Below are 19,931 nucleotides of genomic sequence, written 5' to 3' on the forward strand. Positions count from 1 at the left end.
GCCATCTCTTCTGTATCTGCTCACTGACAGTCGAGTTATTTCCAATTTGAAAGTGATATGATGATTGAAATATATAGTCAAAATGTGGATTTTTTTTCTCCTCCTTTTTACTCTGTGTATTTTAAAACTTGTTCAGTAGGTGCATGCACATTTTGAATTTTATTTTTGGGGGGTGCTGCTGGATGGATCCCAGGGCCTCATCATGTAGCCAAGTAGTCTACTGTTGAGCCTCCCTCAGCCCTGTGTGTCCTCTCTACTAACTCTGTAATCATGAAATCTCCCCCTGTTCTTGTTCTCTCTGTCTCTGTCTCTCTTTTTTTTTTTTTTTTAGTGGTGTGCCTCCTATGCCATGCCCTCAGCCCTTACATTCTTGAATTGTTTGTTTTGAAGATTATTTTGTTTCATACTAGTATAACAAAGTTTTACACTTTATTTTTTTCATAATTAGTGTTGGTATAGCATAACTCTGAATTTTTTACCTCTTACCTATCAGTATCTGTATATATTTATTTTTTTGTGCTACTGGGCTTTGTTCAGGGCCTTCACTTACTAGGCAGGTGCTCAGTCACGTGAGCCACGCCTCTAACCCTTTTTGCTTTAGGTTGTTTTTTAGATTGGGGCTAGCATTTTGCTCAGTCAGCTTTGGACTGTAGTCATCCTACTTGTGCCTCCTTCATAGCTAGGGCTACAGGTGTGCACTGGCTTAGTTGTTGACATGGGGTCTTACTAACTTGTTGCTAGGGTTGGCCTCAAACTGCAACCCTCCCAATCTCTGCTGTCCCTGTTGCTGGGATTACAGGTGTGAGCCATTGTTCATGGCTGCAATCTGTGTATTTCAATTGAAGGTATATTGTAGACAGTGTATCCAGTCTGATGTTTTTTTTGTTTTTTTTTTTTCCTTTTTGAGACAGTGTCTCACTATGTAGCCCAGGGTGGTCTCAAATTCTGTCTGGATCCTGCTGCTTCTACCTTCTGATAATGTCTTTTATAATGTGTAGACCATTTGCATTTGATAGTGTTAGGATTGAGTTTGATCCTTCGTATTTCCTCTTTGTTTCCTTTTCATGTTTTCTGTTCTTTTTGCCTTTTCTCTTTACTCTTTGAGATCCTCCCCTCCTTCCCCCTGCAACAGTACTGGTAATTGAGCCCAGGGCCTCATACATGTTAGGCAAGCACTTACCAGTGAGCTAAATGTCCATCCTTTGTAATATTTTTATTTTGAAGGAGGGTCTTACTCAGTTGTCCAGGCTAGCCTTGACCTTGCTGTCCTCCTGCCTCAGTCTCTGGAGTAACTGGGATTTCAGGCGTATACCTTCATTCTTGTCTGGGATTAGGGATTATTTTTTAGTATACCTGTTGTCTCTACTAATGTCTTTTTAGCAATATCTTTTTTTTTTTTTTTTTCCCCAAATGGTGTTTTAGGATAGAAATTGTCACATTGTGGTTTCCAGACTCATTGGTATGTCTGCAGTCTTTTACAGAATCTGCAGGGTCACAGTTGCCTTCATAATGCAGCAATACTGAGGTTGTATTTGCCTTGCTTACAGTGTTGACCGTTTGCACCGGTAGTAGAGAAGCATGGGTAGTCTAACTTTGGTGCCTTAGTACAAATCAAAGCTGGGTGGGCATACAACTGCTAGCAGTTACTGGGTGCCTCACTGGCTTGCCTGTGAGTCTCTTTGGAGTTCTGCATGTGAAGACAGGAGGTATGTGTAAGCAGTTGTGCTTTGTGTTATGAAGTCTGTTCCAGCTGGGGGAGAGCGTTGGGAATTTGGGGGCATACTGCTTTTTTCTTTTCCTCCAGCGTGGTGGAGTTTTACCTCCATACGTCGTCAGTATTCAGTAAAAGAATTGACTGCATTCCACTGCAGATCTCTGAGGCTTTCTGTGTAATTCCCTCTTCTTTGGAATTCAGATCTATATATTGTGGCATTTCTCTTCTTCCTCCACCATCTGCCCTTTTGTCTCCTCAAATCAGTAGGAGGCTGGGCTCAGCTTGGGTTTCCTATTTTATTCTGCAGCATGAATGCTACTTGCACACAGTAACCTTGGAGCAGTCACCAGGTCATCTCTATTGTTTACCTTCTGTTGAACATTCCAGTTCTGTGCTGTGGTGGTTGTGTCTGAAAGTCCTTGTTTTAAATATCTTTCCACTGTCACGGTTGTTTATAATGGAAGGACACTTTCTGTCATACTTAAACCTTTGTGGGTAGAACCCTTCTTTAGTTCTTCAGTATTGTTTGTGCACTTTTGATATTTGAGGAGTTAACGTTTACGTGTTCTGTGCTATGAATGAAAAGGTTTATAGATCTGCCTTTTTTGGGGGGAGTGTGTGTGTGTGTGTGTGTGTGTGTGTGTGTGTGTGTGTGTGTATGAAGATTAGAAATCTTGTTTTTCCAGACTATTTCCCATTTGGTCCCATGTTGTAATCTTTGAAGTTTTATGTTGTGTCTAGTTTTAAATAAAATCTTTTCTTTTTAAGCACCACTTCTTGAGTTTTTCAGCTCATTTTTTGAGAGTGACCAAAGAAATTTAAAGATACAGTTAATCCACGTTACAACATTTGGATCTTTTTTAGTGCTTCATTGGTTTTGATAGTACAGTGAAGATGTTACTGATTGAGGTCTGGGTGTGTAACTTGAGTAGTAGGAGGCAGGTCTTTTTCCTCTGTGATGCTTACGAGATTTTTCAGTTTCTAGATCTGTTGTTACTATACTGGCAAGTTGTATCTTTGCATGACTTTTAATTGATAACATAATCAAATGGGTGAGATGAGTACATTTTGATTTCTATTCAGAAAAGCCTTATCTTAGAATAAGAGGCTTTATAAAGAGTGTTTGAAAGAAATGACTAAAATTAAACATCTTAAAACCATTTTTCTTTTTTTTTCTCTGACATTACTGGGGTTTTGAATTCAGGACTTTGTGCTTCCTAGGCAGATGCTATAGTGCTTGAGCCATTACCTCTAGGCTTTCTTAGTTGGTTATTTAGGAGATGGGGGGGTCTTCCTTTTTGCCCAGGTGGACCTGGACCACAGCCTTCCTATTTTATGCTTTCTGCCATTGCTGAGGTGTCAGGCCTGTGCCACCACACTCAGCTTTTTTTCCCTTGAGATAGTGGCCTCTCAAACTTCTCTTTTTTTGGCCTGGGCTGCCCTGGAACCTGGATCCTCCTGATCTCAGCCTCCTGTATAGCTTGGGTGACAGACACACACCCAGGCTTTCAGCCATTGATTGAGATGGAGTCTTGTGAACTTTTTGCCCAGGTTGGCGTCATACTATGATCCTCCCAATCTCAGCCTCTGGAGCAGTGAGGACTACAGGTGTGAGCCTCTGGTGTCTGACTTCCAAACCATTTTTCTTATTCCACAGCTATCTAATACTTTTTCCATTAACATTTACAAGTCTATTAAATGTCTCTAAAAAGGCTTCATTTGAAAAATCAAGAAGCAAAGACACTTGAAAGGATCTGATTCTGTGCTTGTAATGAAAATAATTGGAATTGACTTTGCTAAGAACGCATCTCAGGCTGAGAGTATTGCGCAGTGGTGCAGGGCTTTTCTAGTTTGCAGAGGCCCTTGGTTGCTCACCAGCCCTAAAGCAGAAAACACAAACAACAACAAAACCATAACCAAGAGATAATTTAAACTTAGTGGGAGAGGCCTGTGTAAGGTTTTCTGAGCATCTGTTCTCTCAGAACTCTTAGGCAAGCAGAAAGCTACAGTTGGGTATTTTTTTTTGGTGGGATTGGGGTTTGAACTCAGGGCCTCACGTTTCCAAAGCAGGTGCCCAGCCCTTCGAGCCACACCTCCTGTCCATTTTGCTCTGGTTATTTGGGAGATGGATGTCTCACAGACTACTTGCTATGGCTAGCCTAGAACCTCCATCCTCCCAATCCTAGCCTCCCAAGTAGCTAGGATTACATGGTGAGCCACTTTTGCCCAGCTTTGCTACAGTTGTTTTGTGTTGAAGACCTAAAAGGTTTTTTCCCTCCCTTCTCCTTGACAGTGTAGAGGAAGTTAAATGTCACTGCTTGTCTCTGCCTCAGAGATCCAGGCAGAGATGCTGTGAAGTACATTGTGTAGAAGTGCAAGCCATGGCATATAACTCTTTATAGGAATGCATTTCCGTGTGCCTGCTCCAAGGCCTCTAGAGGCCAGGTTGAGGTTTATGTGATAGAGCTCTGGGTGAAGGATTTTGTTTGTTTTGAATCTTTTTGTCTGTTTTTGCTGAGCTGGTTATTGAACTGTGTCTTTGCACATACTAGGCCTAAGTGCTTTACCACTGTGCTTGTAAATCGTAGTCTACTGAGGCTTTTCTGTTCTTACGCATTATGGTTACACATTCATATACTGAACCTGCAGGTGATGGAGAGGTGATTGAACAAATTATAAGCCTGCAAACCCATGACAATGGTGAACGGAGCCCAGAACCCAGCATTCTTGATGGGATGATAAGGCAGCTGCAGCAGCAGCAAGATCAGAGAATGGGAGCAGATCAGGATGCTGTTCCAAGTGGGCTTTCCAACGGGGAAGAAACACCTCGGAGAGGTAAGTGATCATGGCAAATGTTCCAGGTGCTTACGTTGAAGTTAGAGTAAGTGAAGTCATTGTCAGGTACGTGCACCTTGTCACACTGAAGTATTCTGAAGGTTTGTTTGCTCTTCGAAAAGAGATTTTCAAGTACTGTGAAAGGCTAATGAAACATTTTTTACTGTAAAGGTAGAGTACTTACAAAGTGTTAGTAACTGAAGAAAATAACTTTTTTTTTTTTTTACTACATAAATCCAGGAAAGTTTTCTCATGGCACTGAATTTAGAGTTTGTTCACATTACTGGTACTTTTGTTTCACAGGTTTTTTTCTCAGCTTAGGTGTGCTTGATCATTTCCTCATGACTGGGTTCAAGTGTTAAACATTGTAGGCAGGAACACTGATGCATGTGTCTGGTGCACTGTGGGAAGAGGCCTAAGATACTGCACTCTTCACTGTCTTGCTTTTTTCTTCTTAGTGTATACTAGGAGTCACTCCATAACAACTCACTGCTTTTTTCTTCATTGTTTTGTATAGTTTCATAGTATTTCACTTTGTGGAATAACTAATCTTTGTAATTTGTCTATGGGCATTGAGGTATTTCTTATGCTTTGCTATTAAGTTTTGTTGTGATAACCTTCTACATGTTTTCAAATTGTTGGATCACACTATGACTTGCACTTAAACTTCCCTCTTAGTTCAAAAATGCTTCTTCAACTTCAGTATGTGTGTGTGTGTGTGTGTGTGTGTGTGTGTGTGTGTGTGTGTATATATTTATTTTGTAAACTTTAATTTTTATTTTCTTGTGGGCTTAGGGGTGAAACCCAGGGTCCCCCACATGCCAGGCAAGTGCTATGCCACTGAGCTTCACCCCCGGCCCAGTCTGTTTTCATACAAATGTTTGTTAGTGTGTGGAGTGGTGTGCTTTTGCAGCACATGCTGGTTCTGTGATCGGTATATGGAGTGCAGTACATAGAAGAATGCAACCATTGTGTTCATTTATGTGGATTTTTACCTAGGCAGTGAGAGCTGGTGTAGCTTTAGTAGGATTTTATGTTCTCCCTCAGAAAAGGGGGAGTTTCTCCAGACGAACCTTTACCCTGTGTTTGTAGAAGATGAGCACTTTGCCTGGGCCTTCCACCTCAAGGTGTTTCTCACGCCTCTGTGACTCCATGCATTGGGAGCCTGCCTTCCTTCCTGGGCCCACCTTAATGACAGCCCCTTGGCTTGAGCTCACTGCTGTTTGTGTTGCTTTGTTGATCACTGGCCAGGCTCTACTTGAGTGCTTCCAGAATTTTCCACAGCATTTCTTTTGTGTGAATTTTTAATACCCACGTGACCACTACCTGCTTGGTGGCTCACATCATCACAGCTAATGTTTGTGTAGTTTTGTTAAATGCCATTTCAATGTGGCTTTTACCAAAAGGCATTTTTTTTGGTCTCAGATTTGAAGAAGGCAAAACATTTAGAAATGCAAACATCATGGAAAACATTTGAACATTTTATAATTTCAGAAAGTAGTAAAATTGATGTATTCTGCATTTTGGTCTTAGTCGCACTACGAGTTTTTTCTTTTTGGTACATGTCACATTGGGAGGAATCTATACTTGCTACATGTAAAATGTGAATTAACTTGAATTAATTTGGAATAATTTGTTGATGATTTTTCCTAGGTTTCAGAAGACTAAGCTTAGACATCCAGTCTCCTCCAAATATTGGTCTGCGCCGTAGTGGGCAAGTTGAAGGTGTTCGTCAGATGCATCAAAATGCTCCCCGAAGTCAGATCGCTACGGAGCGCGATCTGCAGGCCTGGAAGCGCAGAGTGGTCGTGCCCGAGGCGCCACTGGGCGTGTTCAGGTTGGTTTTAGGATATCTATTTATATTGTGTTGTATTTGTGAAAGGCTAGCAGTGTGCTTATTTGCTTGCTCTTTATTCTAGTAGTTGTGCAAGTAACCATAGAAATTAATTTACTAGTTTAGGGGAATCTATTTTACTTGTGACAGATAAGTATCAAAATTATTTTCTTAACAGTTTTCCTGTGGTAAGTCTCTCGTTTATAATTTTATTTTATCTGTAGCCATCTCTTTCTCTCCTTTCAGTATTGTTTTGAAAAATTCCAGACATACCAGTTTTCTCTAAGTATTTCAGTATATATTTCTCAAAATAAGGAGTTGTCCGAAAATAGAAGCACAGTGACGTTGTCATAGTCTTCAGTACAGCCATGTAAATGTCCGCATCTCACGCCATGCGTGCTGTCAGTCTCTACGAGGCTTTTCATAAGTGGTGCAGTTCTGTTGGAAGACACACAGGATATGTAGTTGGCAGCCACTGATGCTTAATGCCTTGATTTACTAATTCATTAGGTGATATTTCAACTCTGCCATGGCCTCTTTTTTTGTATTAATAACAAAAAAGAAGTAACTGGATTATCCAGTAGTAAAATCTGTGTATAAAAAGCAAGACAAATGCTTCATGCTTTTGCTTCGTTTACCTTTAATTTAAAGATTTATTCCCTTTCTTCCTTTAGCTTTGAACCAATTTTAGTCTTTGGGTGTAAATTGGTTTTAGTATAAAATTACGCTTCTGAGATTTCGTCTCCACCCTTCCCCGGGGGCGGGAGGGGGGAGCAACAAGTGTTGAACTTGGGGCCTTGCACTTGCTAGGCAGGCACGCTACTACTTGAGCCACTCCAGTCCAGCAGCCCTTTTTACAGTGAGTATTCTGTTTATTTATTTATTTAGTGCTACTAGGGTTTGAACTCAGGTCACACACCTTGAGCCACTCCACCAACCTTTTTTTTTTTTTTTGCAATGGGTTTTTTCGAAATAGCGTCTCATGAACTATTTGCCCAGGCTGTCTTTGAACCAGGATCCTCCTGATCTCTGCCTCCAGAGTAGCTAGAATTACAGACATGAGCCACCAGCACGCGGCTACATTGGTTATTTTTGAGATACCATTTCAAGTTTATGCCCAGGCTGGTCTGGACCACGATCCTCCTATTTGTGCGTTCCTGTGTAGCTGGGATAACAGGTGTGTGCCAGTGCACCTATACATTGGTTGAGATGTAGGGGTATCTCCCCCAGCCTGGAACTGCAGTCCTCCAGGTGTTCACTTTAGGAGTAACTGGGATTACACCGCATGAGCCACCATGCCCCCCTCTGTGTTTCTTGAATGAGGAGATTCAGTGAGGCTTAGAGTAATATTAAGACAGTACTTAACTATTGTATAGTGATTTTGAGGGTATTTAAAAAAAATGCACAATAATAAAATAGTTGCAGAATAGCAGACTGTGATGAGAAATACTGAAAATCACTATTACGTACATGGTATGCTATAATTAAGCCTTATGAATTAGAATCTGAGTTTCATGATCATCAGTACCAAAAGTGTTGTGTTTGGAATACTTTTCATTGTCAAAACCAAGGGAAGCAAACATATCAAGAGTGATGAAAGAGGGCTGGTGGAGTGGCTCAAGTGGTAGAACGCTTGCCTAGAAGCACCAGGCCCTGAGTTCACTCCCCAGTACTACCTAAAACAGTGATGAAATACCTGAAGAATAGTTCCTTAAACCCATAAGCATTTACTCTCTCACCTAAAGGCAGACTGGAAATCGTTTGAGCCACTCCACCTTGAGCCAGTCCTTTTTTGGGATTTTTTTTTTTTAAGATAGGGAGGGGCTCGAGAACTATTTGCCCAGGTTGGCTTTGAACTACGATCCCACCGGTGCCAGGTAGCACCTTTGTTTCTGGAGCCTTGGCTTCCAGTCTTAGGTTCATGTCAAGTGCAAACTTGCTGCTGAAGCTCTAGCCATCATACACCAGCATCTGCAGTGTATGCTAAGATTTAGGTCAGAAGAAGGAGGGAAGGTGAGCAGCGGGCAAAAGCATGCTTCTAGTCTAAGCAACGCCCTTCTAAGCAGCCATAGGCCATTGCTGCTCATGACTTAGCAAGAAGAATGTTGTCATCTGACCATACTAAGTTAACTGGGAGGCCTGGGACATAAGAGTTTTTTTTTGGGGGGGGGGGTGGATTGCTAAAAGTCTAGATAAAAATTGGGATTCTGTTTCTGAGGAAGAAAAACATGGGGTTTTGTGAATTAGCATACTGTCTGCTGCAATATAATTTTCACACAAAACCTAACTCTTTCCAGTGTTGTATACTAAGATCAAGGTCTTGTGGTGTGGAAGGAGATGCTGGGTGAGGGAGTAAAGATTGCTACCTTTGGCAACAAGTCTCTGTGATGGAAACAAGTTGTCGTAACTTCCTTAGGCTTTGATTTGATAAAGATCAAGAGAGTTTAAAAGTTTGTTTTCTGATTATAAAAGTATATATGCATTGTGAAGCATGTAGCTGGTAGATACCTGTGTGGAGGTAAACGACCCTTCTGTACAGAGGCATAGCTACACAATATGCTTCCCTAAGAAGAAACTGGGGCGAGGGTCCAGACACGTTGTTCGTCTTGACCCAGTAATAGTGGAAATTGCACATGCCTGTGATGTTTAACATACGCCTTTGTTCTCTGATCACCTCACTAGAAGTGAATTTTGCACAGTGGAAGGTGATCCTCAGGAGGATCAGAGCTCCCATGCTCCTTTGCTTCACGGATTGATAGCCAGTTGTACACAGGTTTCCTTGTCAAAACAAAGGGAAGCAAACAATATGGGTAGGGATGTCATTCGGCTGCAAGTTCCTTAAACAAAAGCAGTGGCACTGAGTTGTTGTAGAGGGTTAAGTCTGTAGCTAATCTCCTGTGATAGAGTAATGTGTCACGGTAACCTGAGTGTAGGAAAAAATGATTTCCTCAGAAATGAGTTTTTCCCCTTAGCAGCATTTGCACATTGATATAGAGAGTGTGGCCAAGATAGCAGTTTTGTCTTTTCTTTCTTTTTAGTTTTTTTTTTTTTTTTTTTTGTGGTACTGGGGTTTGAACTCAGGGCCTTATGGTTGCTACTCAAGGGCTCCACCACTTGAGCCGCTCCACCACTTGAGCCGCTCCACCAGCCCTTTTTTGTGATGGGCATTTTTGAGATAGGGTCTCATATACTATTTGGCTGGGGTTGGCTTTGAACTGTGATCCTCTTCTCTGCCTCCTGAGTTGCTAGGATTATAGACATGAGCCACCAGTACCCAGGAAGATAGCTGTCTTGAAATGCTTCTCACAGTATCATGTGAGTGAGATACAGAAAACTTAGAGAAACTAGGAACACTGTTATTTTTGCTTTCTGTAAATCATAAAGCGTGGAATTGAATTACGTTTGGAGAGGGACAACTTTGCTTTTATTTCTTTCCTTAGAGAAATTTCCTGAGAGAAATTGCAGTCTTGAGACATCACGGACACACTGAGTACCTAATACAGAATATCTCATTTGAATTAATCCTAATAGGACCAGTCAGAATACAAATGAATGAATATTTTTGTAATAAATATGAAAAATAGCATCTCCTAGCTGCTTTTGAGAGTTTTAAAAATACTTATACCAAATTTTCAATGTTTTGTTTTAACTTGAGGAATATTATATATTAACTTAAAATCATATACTATGATTCTTAGAATCATATCATTAACTTTTGCTATTTATGTCAATTCAATTCAATATCTGCTAAAGCTGGATATTTGATTTTGTAGGAAGCTGGAAGACTTTCGAATAGAGAAGGGTGAGGAAGAGAGACATCTTTATATAATCGGAAGGAAGAGGAAGTCTCTTCAGCTCTCACAGAAGGTGAATTCAAATCTGGTTGAGGAACAAGCAAACTTGAAACTGGAATTTAGAGTGCCTTCTGACTTTAAAGTATCAGTACATTTCTGTTGATGCACAGTGTTTATTGCTGAAGTCTTCTGTGTCTGATAGAAAAGTAGACTTAAGACCATGGGGCTGTTAGGAAGGAATAGCTTGAAAACCAGAGCAAAGTTGCCTGCCAGCAGTGTGAAAGGGTTGTTGAAAGTTATTGTGTAATGACCACTTGTTAAGAATTACAATGTCACTAGGGCTTCAAAAGCACTTTGTGTCCATCCTCAGTCAGGATTATATCCTTTTTTCCACACGTCACCAACTGTCTCGACTTGTAAAACTGCCAGTTAGCTTTGTCTGTTGTTAATGGTTTGTGGTCCACCAAAACTCTGCTGGGCAAAATCTTATTTGTTAATATTTAAGCTCTATTTTTTCTTGGGTTTCATATGAGCGTCCATAAATACTGAATTCATGAAGAGACACAACGCAAACGGAGGCACTGTTAGAAAAAAAAGTGTTGTGGCAAATAGTTGTGATTAAAGTTTTATACTCTACTACTTGAGCCACTCCACCAGCCAGTGATTAGAGGATTTTTATGTTATTGGTTGCTTCATCGGCTTGTTTCCACTGATGGCCCTCTTAAAGTTTTAGGGGTCTGTGTTTTTGTATGTGGCTCGAGCTTTGAGAGTTAAAGAAAAATAATTTTATTTCATAATTGTAAAGCAATTTAGTGCTTTCTTATTTCAAGTGGTGTAAAGAAAAAAATGTTTACTTTCTGAATTAATTCCAATGGCTAGAGTTAAGAACATTTTCATATGTCAACCACATTTTAAAAGTTCTCTTAATTTTTATGAACTTTTAAATATTTTACATTTGTTGGTAAACATAAGTTTTCAAAGATTCTAAAGATTAGACTTCATCACTATCTATGTATAAATTTCTAATTTGCATATGTAATTTGATGCATTATAATTTATGTAGCTAAATGAATTTTATTTATTCAACATGATTATAAAGTTACAGTTACGTAATAGTTCCAATTTTTTTTCCCCCTCTGCCCTTGGGTTTGAACTCAGGGTCTCACGCTTACCAGGCAGGTGCTCTACACTTGAGCCACTCCGCAAGCCCTGTTTTATGTTGCGTATTTTCAAGATAGGATCTTAAAAACTGTTTGTCCAGTTTGGCTTCGAACCTCGATCCTCCTCATCTCTGCCTCCTAGGATTACAGACAGGCATGAGCCACCAGCTCCTGGCTTAATGTTTTTCCTTGAAATTCTTTTATGGTAATGAAGCTTCCTTTGGATAGTATGTACATAGTAACTTTCTATCTGTTAACTTTCTCCTCTTTCCAGTCACATGTTATTTGGTGTTTTCTGGTAATACCTTTTTGTTTCTTGAACTGGTTTCTGCTGTTGTAGGTTTTTTCTGACCTATATTCTAATTCATTAATTCTCTTCAATTGTATACAGTCTTCATTTTAATCACTATATCTTTTGGTTCTGAATTTTCATTTGGTGGTTGTAGAGTTTTCAATTTTCTGGTAAACTTTTCATTCCTAGAGAGTCAGCCATAGGTCTGATAATTTCATAGTTTTGATAACTTGCTTCCCTTTGACCAGTTTCCATTACATGTTGATTTCTCTGCTTCCTTCATTCCATCCTCCCTCCCTTCTTTCTTCCTTTTCTTCCCTCCCTGCTTCCTTCCCCCCTCCCCTCTTGCCTTCCTCCCTTTCTTCCCTTCTTTTCCCTTTCCCCTCCTTCCTCCCCCTTCCAGAATGCTTAGTGTTAGAGAGATTTGAAACATTGGTTATAGGCTGTAAATTGTAATCTGTTCGCTTTACTCATGAGTTAGTCAGTGTTTTGCTTACTTCCCAGACTTTTCATCTTTCTCTTCTAGAATGAAATTGTAGTTTTTAGTTTTTTTTTTAAGTTTTTAATCTTTTTAGATGTGTAGTGCCTTCAAAGTGATTCTTTAAAATATGTTTTGCCAGATTTTCTTGTTCTTAGTGAAAGCTTTATCAGTCATGAAACTCATTAATAGGACTTCAGTATGAATCTGTATGACAAGTTAAAACAGTTCATTTTATGATCATTCTGCACTAATTATTGATACTTGAAATAAAGTCGATAGTTTCTTTTATTTTGCTTAATTTTTAAAGATTATTTTGCTTTTTAGAAAGTCAGTCAGAAGTGAAATGTACTATTAACTATTCACCTAAAAGCTTTAAATCTGGAAATAATTAGGGTTAATGCTTAAGGATTTTTTTCATAGTTTTCTATATACTTCAGCTATTTCTTCACATATAGACAGTGATACATTTCTTAAGGTTGATTAAGTACATCATAATATAGAGATATATTTTTCACTTCTGAGATTACTTTTTTTGAAGTGAAATCTTTTTTGAGTTGTTACTTTACCTCATTCATGGTATGAAATACTCTCACCCACCGGGCTTTTTCTCACACCTTCTGAGGAATTTAAAATAAAAACACTAAGGTTGACTTCACAGTGCTAAAAATAACGCATACTCAAGAGAAAACAATGTAAGCCTTGAATTTTTTGGCTTGAACTCCTTTTAGGAACTTGAGAGAATGCCCGTTTTGTGTATATTGTCCTTATTTAGGCATTGATTTTTACCCATGTTTCTTCATGTTTTAGTCGGAGTCAGTGGCTTTGGTGTCACAGTCAAGACAGAGAACATGTCGGCGCACAAATTATGGTCGAAGAAATGTTGGCCGACGTGAGTTATCTTCTGGAAATGAATCTTCAAGCTCCGTCAGACATGTGAGTAGACCAACTTTAAAATATGTAAGACGATCTTAGACAAATGTTTAATTCTTTGAGTCTACCCCAAATTTCTGTGAGAATAAGGAATTAGAATGCAATTTCCCCATTTGAGCTTTTGCAGGGCAGGAGGGAAGAGCGCAGGGAGCTGACTTGGAGCTCCGAGGCTCAAGGAGTCTTCCTGCCTCATCTTCTGAGTGCTGGGATTTTACCATTGCGTCATCATGCCCAGATGCATTTCTTTGAAGTTTTAGCTGTCTGATAAGATACTCACCTCAGGTGCATGTGAGCCATGCTCTAGTAGTATTAAACATTTCCATTACCCCTAAAAATCCCTGTGCCCGTCTGCAGTCACTCCCCAGTTCCTGCCCCTACCTAAAGACCCCTGACAGTTACCAGTACTTTTTGTTTGTATATCTATCTGTTTTGGATATTTCATATAAATGGAATCATGCAATATGGTTTTTGTGTCCAGTTTCTTTTATGTAGTGTGTTTGCAAGGCTGATCCATGTGTAGCATGTATTGTCATTTCATTCTTTTTTAATTGCCTGATAATGTACGATTGTAAAGCTGTTACTACCTTGTTTATCTGTTTGTTGCCTGTGCCGTTTCTTCTTTTTGGCTGTTTGTAAACATTACTGTACGGGCTTTGATTTGGACATAGTGTTTCCAGCTCTTGGGCATATGTCTCAGAGTTGATTTCCTGGGTCAGTGGCAACTCTGTGTTTAACTTTTTTGAGGACTTGCCAGGCTGTCATCCAAGGTGCCTTTCTCACTTTCATTTCTATCAGTGGTCTGTGAGAGAGGCGGGGTGGGGCTCTGGGCATGCTTGCACTTGTCTGCCATTTTCCTTTGAAAGACCTTGCTTGGCATGTAGTGGTTTCTTTCGGTGTGGTTTACACTTCCCTAATCATCAGTGATGTTAGCCTCTTTTATGTGCTTGCTTAGCATGGGTGTGTCTTTGCAGAATTGTCTGTTCTATTTGCAGTTCGTTTTTCAATTTGCCTTTTTTCTTTTCATTGCTAAGTTCTTTATATACTTTAGGTACAAATCCTTCATTAGACACATGATTTGGAAATATTTTCTTAATTCTGTGGATAGTTTTTTAACTTCTTTGCTAGTGTCCTTTGGATGTGATAGTTTTAAATTTTGATGGACTTATTATTTTTTTCTTTTATCACTTGTTATTTTAATGTATTTAAAGTCTTTGTCTCGTTCTGTTTGACTTTTAATGATCATGTGCAAATTATTCTTTTTAAAATTTTGTTTTTGAAACCATGGTTTTGTTTTTGAAGAATGTTCAAGGTCTTCTGGGGTTCCTGGGGTTGGAACTCAGGACTTCATTCTTGCTAGGCAGGTGCTGTAGCACTTGAGCCACTCTCCCTTCTCCTAGCCCTTTTTGCTATAGGTAATTTTCTGAATTGGATCTTGGCTATTTGCCTGGGCCAGCCAGAACCACGATCCTCCTATTTATGCCTTCCATGCAGCTGGGATGACAGGCATGTTCCTCCACCATGTCAAACTTACTGGTTGAGATGTGGTTTTCCTAATTTTTGCTGGGATTGACCTGGTACCTCCATCCTCCTGAAAGCTGCCTCCTGAGTACCTGGGATTGCATATGTTAAGCCACCTTGCCTGGCAATATGTTTAATATTAGAATGTTAATGTTTTCTGCTTCAGTAATGTTTTGAGAAATGTAATGTTCATTTGGCTGAACTGTTTACTTAATTCTTATATAAAGTGGTAGGATAGCAGTGACAGAGTTGAGTTAAAATTTAAATTCTTGGATTTAGGCAGATTTCTTCACCTTTCTGTGCTTTTGCCTGTGTAAAGGAATGTCCTTCAGTGTCTTGAGAATAAATTTAGTTAGTAATGTACAGTGTTTAAAATGGCAGCTACTTTAAAAGATGCTCTGTGCATGGAAACACTACTGTCTCCTGTTACCAAGATTGTTCTTTGTAACTATTTGTTTTATGTAATTAGATTGTTTTCACATTTTTTAATCCTTTTAAAAGTGATTTTGGGTAGTTTAAAACTTTATTATTCCTTTTGAACAGCACAGGTATATGTTCTTCTCCCGCTCCTATGGTAGTTATGGAAGTTAAACTGGGAATCAGAATAGTGGTAAATCAGTGTCTTAGCTCTCACATTCAGTTGTCAGGCCCTTTGGCTTACATGGAGGAAATTATGTAGGTGGGTAGGAGGTTGTGGCCACTGAGGATTTTACAGGCTTATCATACCTTCCAACTGCTTGCAACAATTAAGTTCCCTCCCCTCCCCTCCTTCTCCCCCTCCCCTTCTCTTCCCCCTCCCCTCCCTTCCTTCCTTCCCTCCCTCTTCTTTCCTTTTATTTTTGTGGTTCTGGAGTTTGAACTCAGGGCCTTGTACGTGCCAGGCAGGCACTGTACTGCTTGAGCCCCCAAACATTTCTTTATGTTATCCACCAAAGATGTTTTACACAGTAGACTTGGCATCTCCTCTTCCTCCTCAATCATAACAACAATGAATGTTAAAATAAGTGAAAGTTGTAGGGCTGGGACATGGCTGAAGTGGTAGAGTATCTGCCTAGCAAGCACAAGAGGGAGGAGGAGGGAGAGGGGAGAAGAAGAGGGAGGAGGAGGAGCCCATTTCAAAATGGGCTAAAATGATAGACAGATGGCAGATAACTATATGAAAATATGCTCACCATCATGTCCTAGGGAACTGGAAAGTAAAGTAACAATCACAAGCAGTTGCACAACTGATAGAACAGCTGAAGCCCTGAACACAGAAAGCATCCATGTTGACTTGTTATTAACTGCACCCAGAGAAACGGCCTGTGACGTCATTTCTGTCCTGATAGTGGCAATGTTAAATCACGCACATGCTTTCTTCAGGCATATGCCTTTATAAAAGTAAGGATTTAGTAAAGAAGTGTGCCTTTCGTTTTAAGTTTACCCAATTTAATTTTGTTAACCAAATACCATAGTTATTCAATATTTTCATCTTTTTTGGAATGACTGTAGTTTTTATGACGTTATTTAGCTTAAAAGATCAAGATTTTTCTTCTCTCCCTCACAATTTAGGACACTTCCTGTGATCAAAGTGAAGGCTCTTGTTCTTCAGAAGATGAATGGAAAAGTGATAGGAAGAGTGAAAGTTACAGTGGCAGCTCAAGGTATCTGTTTTTAATTATTTTCATCTTTAAGCATTTTAGTCATAGCCTGGGATTGGGGGGGACACGGCATTTGAATGGCATTGAAGAAATAAGAATTTGCATCTGTAGTACATTTAAGAGACGAGGCATATTGGATTAACAGCTGCTCATATACAACTGTTTTGAAGACTGCATGCATCTGACCTGTCAGTGTTGAATAATGCATGTTAAACATGCTGGGGCTGGGGTGTGGTTCAAGGGGTAGGCACCTGCTCAGCAAGCACAGGGCCCTTAGTTCAGATCCCAGTGCCACCAAAAAAAAAGTTAATTTAGTTTTGAACTACATTTAAAAAGAGGAGGCTAGCAGAGTGGCTCAAGTGGTAGAGCACCTGCATAGCAAGTATGAGGCCCTGAGTTCAAACCCCAGTACTGCCAAAAAAAATAAAAAAGCAATAAAAAGAGGAGTATCCAAAATATGTGTGGTGAATCCATTAGTATATTACTGCATGTGTTAAAAAAAATTTTCTTTGGTTCAGGATCCAAATTTGAGAATGACTAGAATGTCAGCCTCTGTTTCTTACCTTGATTAATGTCATCTTCATCTTGTTAGATTCTCAAGGCATTTCATCTCTTCCCTTTCCATCCACTATTCTTACCATGTTGAGAAAAGCCTCCCATCTATGTATCACACTCGTGACCCTACTTCATTTTCTGTTTTTGTGGGTATTGTCTTGGTCCAAACCATAGTCGTGTACTCTGTGCTTACTCTTTTGTCAGTTTTGCTCCATTATGATTGGGAGCTAGCATAGTGTCTTGGAGCATACATGTATTCATTGTTCTTTAGAAATTTTCTTTGAATTAACAACAAAATACACAGAGCATAAAATACATTCTTAAGCATTTTGAGAGTGTGGTTTCATAGTATGAATTGACTTTGTTGTGTACCTAGTGTCCAGAACCCTCTTGCCTTGTAGAGCTGAGACTGTACCCATTAAACAGTTTCTTTGCCCCCGCCCCCCGCTCCCCGCCCAATGTTAGGGTTAAGTACAGTTATGTCATTTCTGACCACTTCAATATGAGCTTCATGCGCCTGTTGAAAATTGATTGCCTACAAAAGGGAAGACACACTGAAAGTTAGCAGAAAGCTGTGCAACAATGTGACCTGAACTCCCACGCCCATGTTTTTCAATGTGTGGCTTTCATTGGTAACCACCATTCTCCTTTCTGTGTCTGTATTCCTTTTGTTTCAGCTTTTCTTGATATTTGTTTATATAAACTTGATGCTGTTATAAGTTTTCTGAGCAGCTGTTTTTATAATCAGAAGCTTCGAGCAATTGTGTTTTTGGGGTTGTTTTATGGAGATTGAGTGGTGTGTGGTTGCAGCTCACCAAGGAGGGCCAGTTGAGACCTTTACATCTCTTTATGTGTTGGATGAGGCTGACTGTGGGCCAGGAGCTACTTTTCCATTCCTGGCTTTCTTTGACTCTGCTTGTCTTCTTGGGTGTGTGCCATATCAGGGAGGATTCCTTACTTAACCACTTAGCATCTTTCTGTGTTGGGTTGAGTGGGCTTCCCTTGGGCTTCTCAGCATATCCACTGGTGGCTTAGGTTTCCAGTTAAAATTGCTGGTCTAATCCTCAGCCTCCTCAGCATGGTGGTGGTGGGGGTGTCCTTCTAAGGGTTTTGTGTGACCATTACTGTTTCACTAAGTTCATGCATGGCTTTTGGGAAGAGGAGTTGTATGTTGGCTGTGCACATTGTTTTCCATCAGCTCTCATCTACAGTGCACTCCTTACTCAGGCTGGCCGCCTCCCTCATGTCTAGTGTCAGTCTTGGCTGGCACTGTAGGCAGGATCTCTCTTTCCTCTTTGTGGGTTCTCTCTGGTGTCTCCCCTTGGGGTTATACAGTTGGCTTGCTGTTAGTGCTTTGATTCTGTTCTCATGCAGTGTAAAATATTCTCTTCTTCCAGTGACTCTTCGTCTAGATACTCCGACTGGACAGCTGATGCGGGAATCAATTTGCAGCCTCCTTTGCGAGCATCATGTCGTCGACGGATTACTCGATTCTGTAGTAGTTCTGAGGATGAAATGTCCACTGAGAACTTATCTCCTCCAAAAAGAAGACGGAAGAGAAAGAAAGAAAGTAAGCCTAAAAAGGAGGTAAGAGGAGTATGTCGGTGAGAGTCCCATGCATCCGCGTGGTATTGTGGCGTTTCCATGTTTAGTGACCATACCTCCTTTACGAGTTGGAACTTGGCTTTCTTTTCTTAGTTCTTTCTTTACTTCTGTCTTTCCTTTTATTTTCTGGTGGTGCTATGGATTAAATCCCATGCTTCAAACAAGCTGGATATGCATTATGCCGCCAAGCTACACCTGCAGCCCTTATTTCTTCATTAATACCATTATGTTAGCAGGAGTCAAATGTGAAAAAGTAAACTTGCTTTGGGAAAGCTGTTTTGTTATTCACACTTCTCCCTGTTTGAGTGATGCTGTACTTTTCAGATCTGAAAGATCTGTTTTGCTTAGAATTGCACCATTACTCACTAAAATAGACATCAAGGCACTTTTGGGTACAGTTGTCTTATTTTGTCTGTTATTGCCTTGGTTTTTGGGGCAGTACTGGGGTTTGAACTCAGGGCCTCAGGCTTGCTAGGCATGTGCTCTCCCATTTGATGCATGCTCCAGTCCTTTCTCTGATAGAGTCGTTTTTGCCTGGAGCCTAAACTCGGACGGACCACAATTATACTTGTGCCTTCTGCATAGTCAAGATCATAGGTGCATACCACCATGCCTAGCTTATTTGTTGAGATGTGGGCTTTGCTAACTTTTTGTTCATGGTGGCCTCAGACCACAGTTCTCTGAATTGCCACCTCCTGAGTAGCTTGGATTACAGATGTGAGCCACTGTGCCAATTCGTGTGATTGGCATGCTTACCATTTTTATTTCACATGTTCTATCTCCATGTATTTCTCTGATTATAATAAGGTGCCCATTCCTTGTTTTTATGTACATGGTAGGTGCTCACGTCATGCAGGTAGCTCTTACTTAAAGACGTTAAGTCTTTGTATTTGTCATCCATTTCTGTGTAACACAGTCCATAAAGCTTAGGAATTTACAAGAACACACATGGTTGCACGTTTTGGTAGGTGATTTGGGCCCTGAGGCAGGTGGTCAGCACACTGGCTGGGCATGCAGTCATTGGAGGGCTGCCTGGGGCAGCTCATTTACCCAGATGTTGGATGCTGACTCAGTGCCTTACCACACGTGCTCCTCTCTAGAGCTGCTTGAATGTGCCTGTCACGTGGTACCTGCCTTTCCTCACAGTCAGTGGTCCCACAGAGCAAGCGCCTGGCAAGCCGTGATGCCTCTGTGACTCAGTCACACAAAGTGTACATTAGTAATTCCACTTTATCCTCTTGAACAGAGGTGAGGCACTGAATTCAGCCCATTTCCAAGAAGAGCAGACTTCATCCATACTGCTTAGAGAAGAAAGGAATATCACAATTTATAGACATGGCTGAGATTAGGAGGATGCAAGGTCAAGGCCACTTGGTCAAATAGTTCTTGAGACCCCCATCTCCAAAATAACAGAGCAAAATGTACTATACATGTGGCTCAAATGTTAGAATGCCTGCTTTGTAAGCACAAGGCCCTGAGTTCAAACCCCAGTCTACTTACCTAAATAAATAAATAAATGGATTTGCAGTCAGATTTTGAAATCATCAGACTTAAAATTTCAGACTTGTAGTGA

At 40.3% G+C, this 19,931-nt stretch overlaps 1 protein-coding gene across 2 annotated transcripts in view; it reads left to right on the forward strand.

Moving 5' to 3' along the window:
- The window catches only part of Brwd1 (bromodomain and WD repeat domain containing 1), a 102,385-nt gene that overhangs the window by 38,482 nt on the left and 43,972 nt on the right, over positions 1–19,931 (forward strand). The window contains exons 18-23 of one of the 2 annotated variants that reach the window (XM_074072632.1): positions 4,364–4,549; positions 6,203–6,386; positions 10,157–10,250; positions 12,918–13,043; positions 16,110–16,201; positions 18,151–18,340. In XM_074072632.1, the coding sequence (XP_073928733.1) occupies positions 4,364–4,549; positions 6,203–6,386; positions 10,157–10,250; positions 12,918–13,043; positions 16,110–16,201; positions 18,151–18,340 (872 nt within the window). The remainder of the gene's footprint in view (positions 1–4,363; positions 4,550–6,202; positions 6,387–10,156; positions 10,251–12,917; positions 13,044–16,109; positions 16,202–18,150; positions 18,341–19,931) is intronic. The other variant, XM_074072634.1, reaches the window with a different exon arrangement.

This window comes from Castor canadensis, chromosome 5, assembly GCF_047511655.1.
Source record: "Castor canadensis chromosome 5, mCasCan1.hap1v2, whole genome shotgun sequence".
NCBI lineage: Eukaryota > Metazoa > Chordata > Mammalia > Rodentia > Castoridae > Castor > Castor canadensis.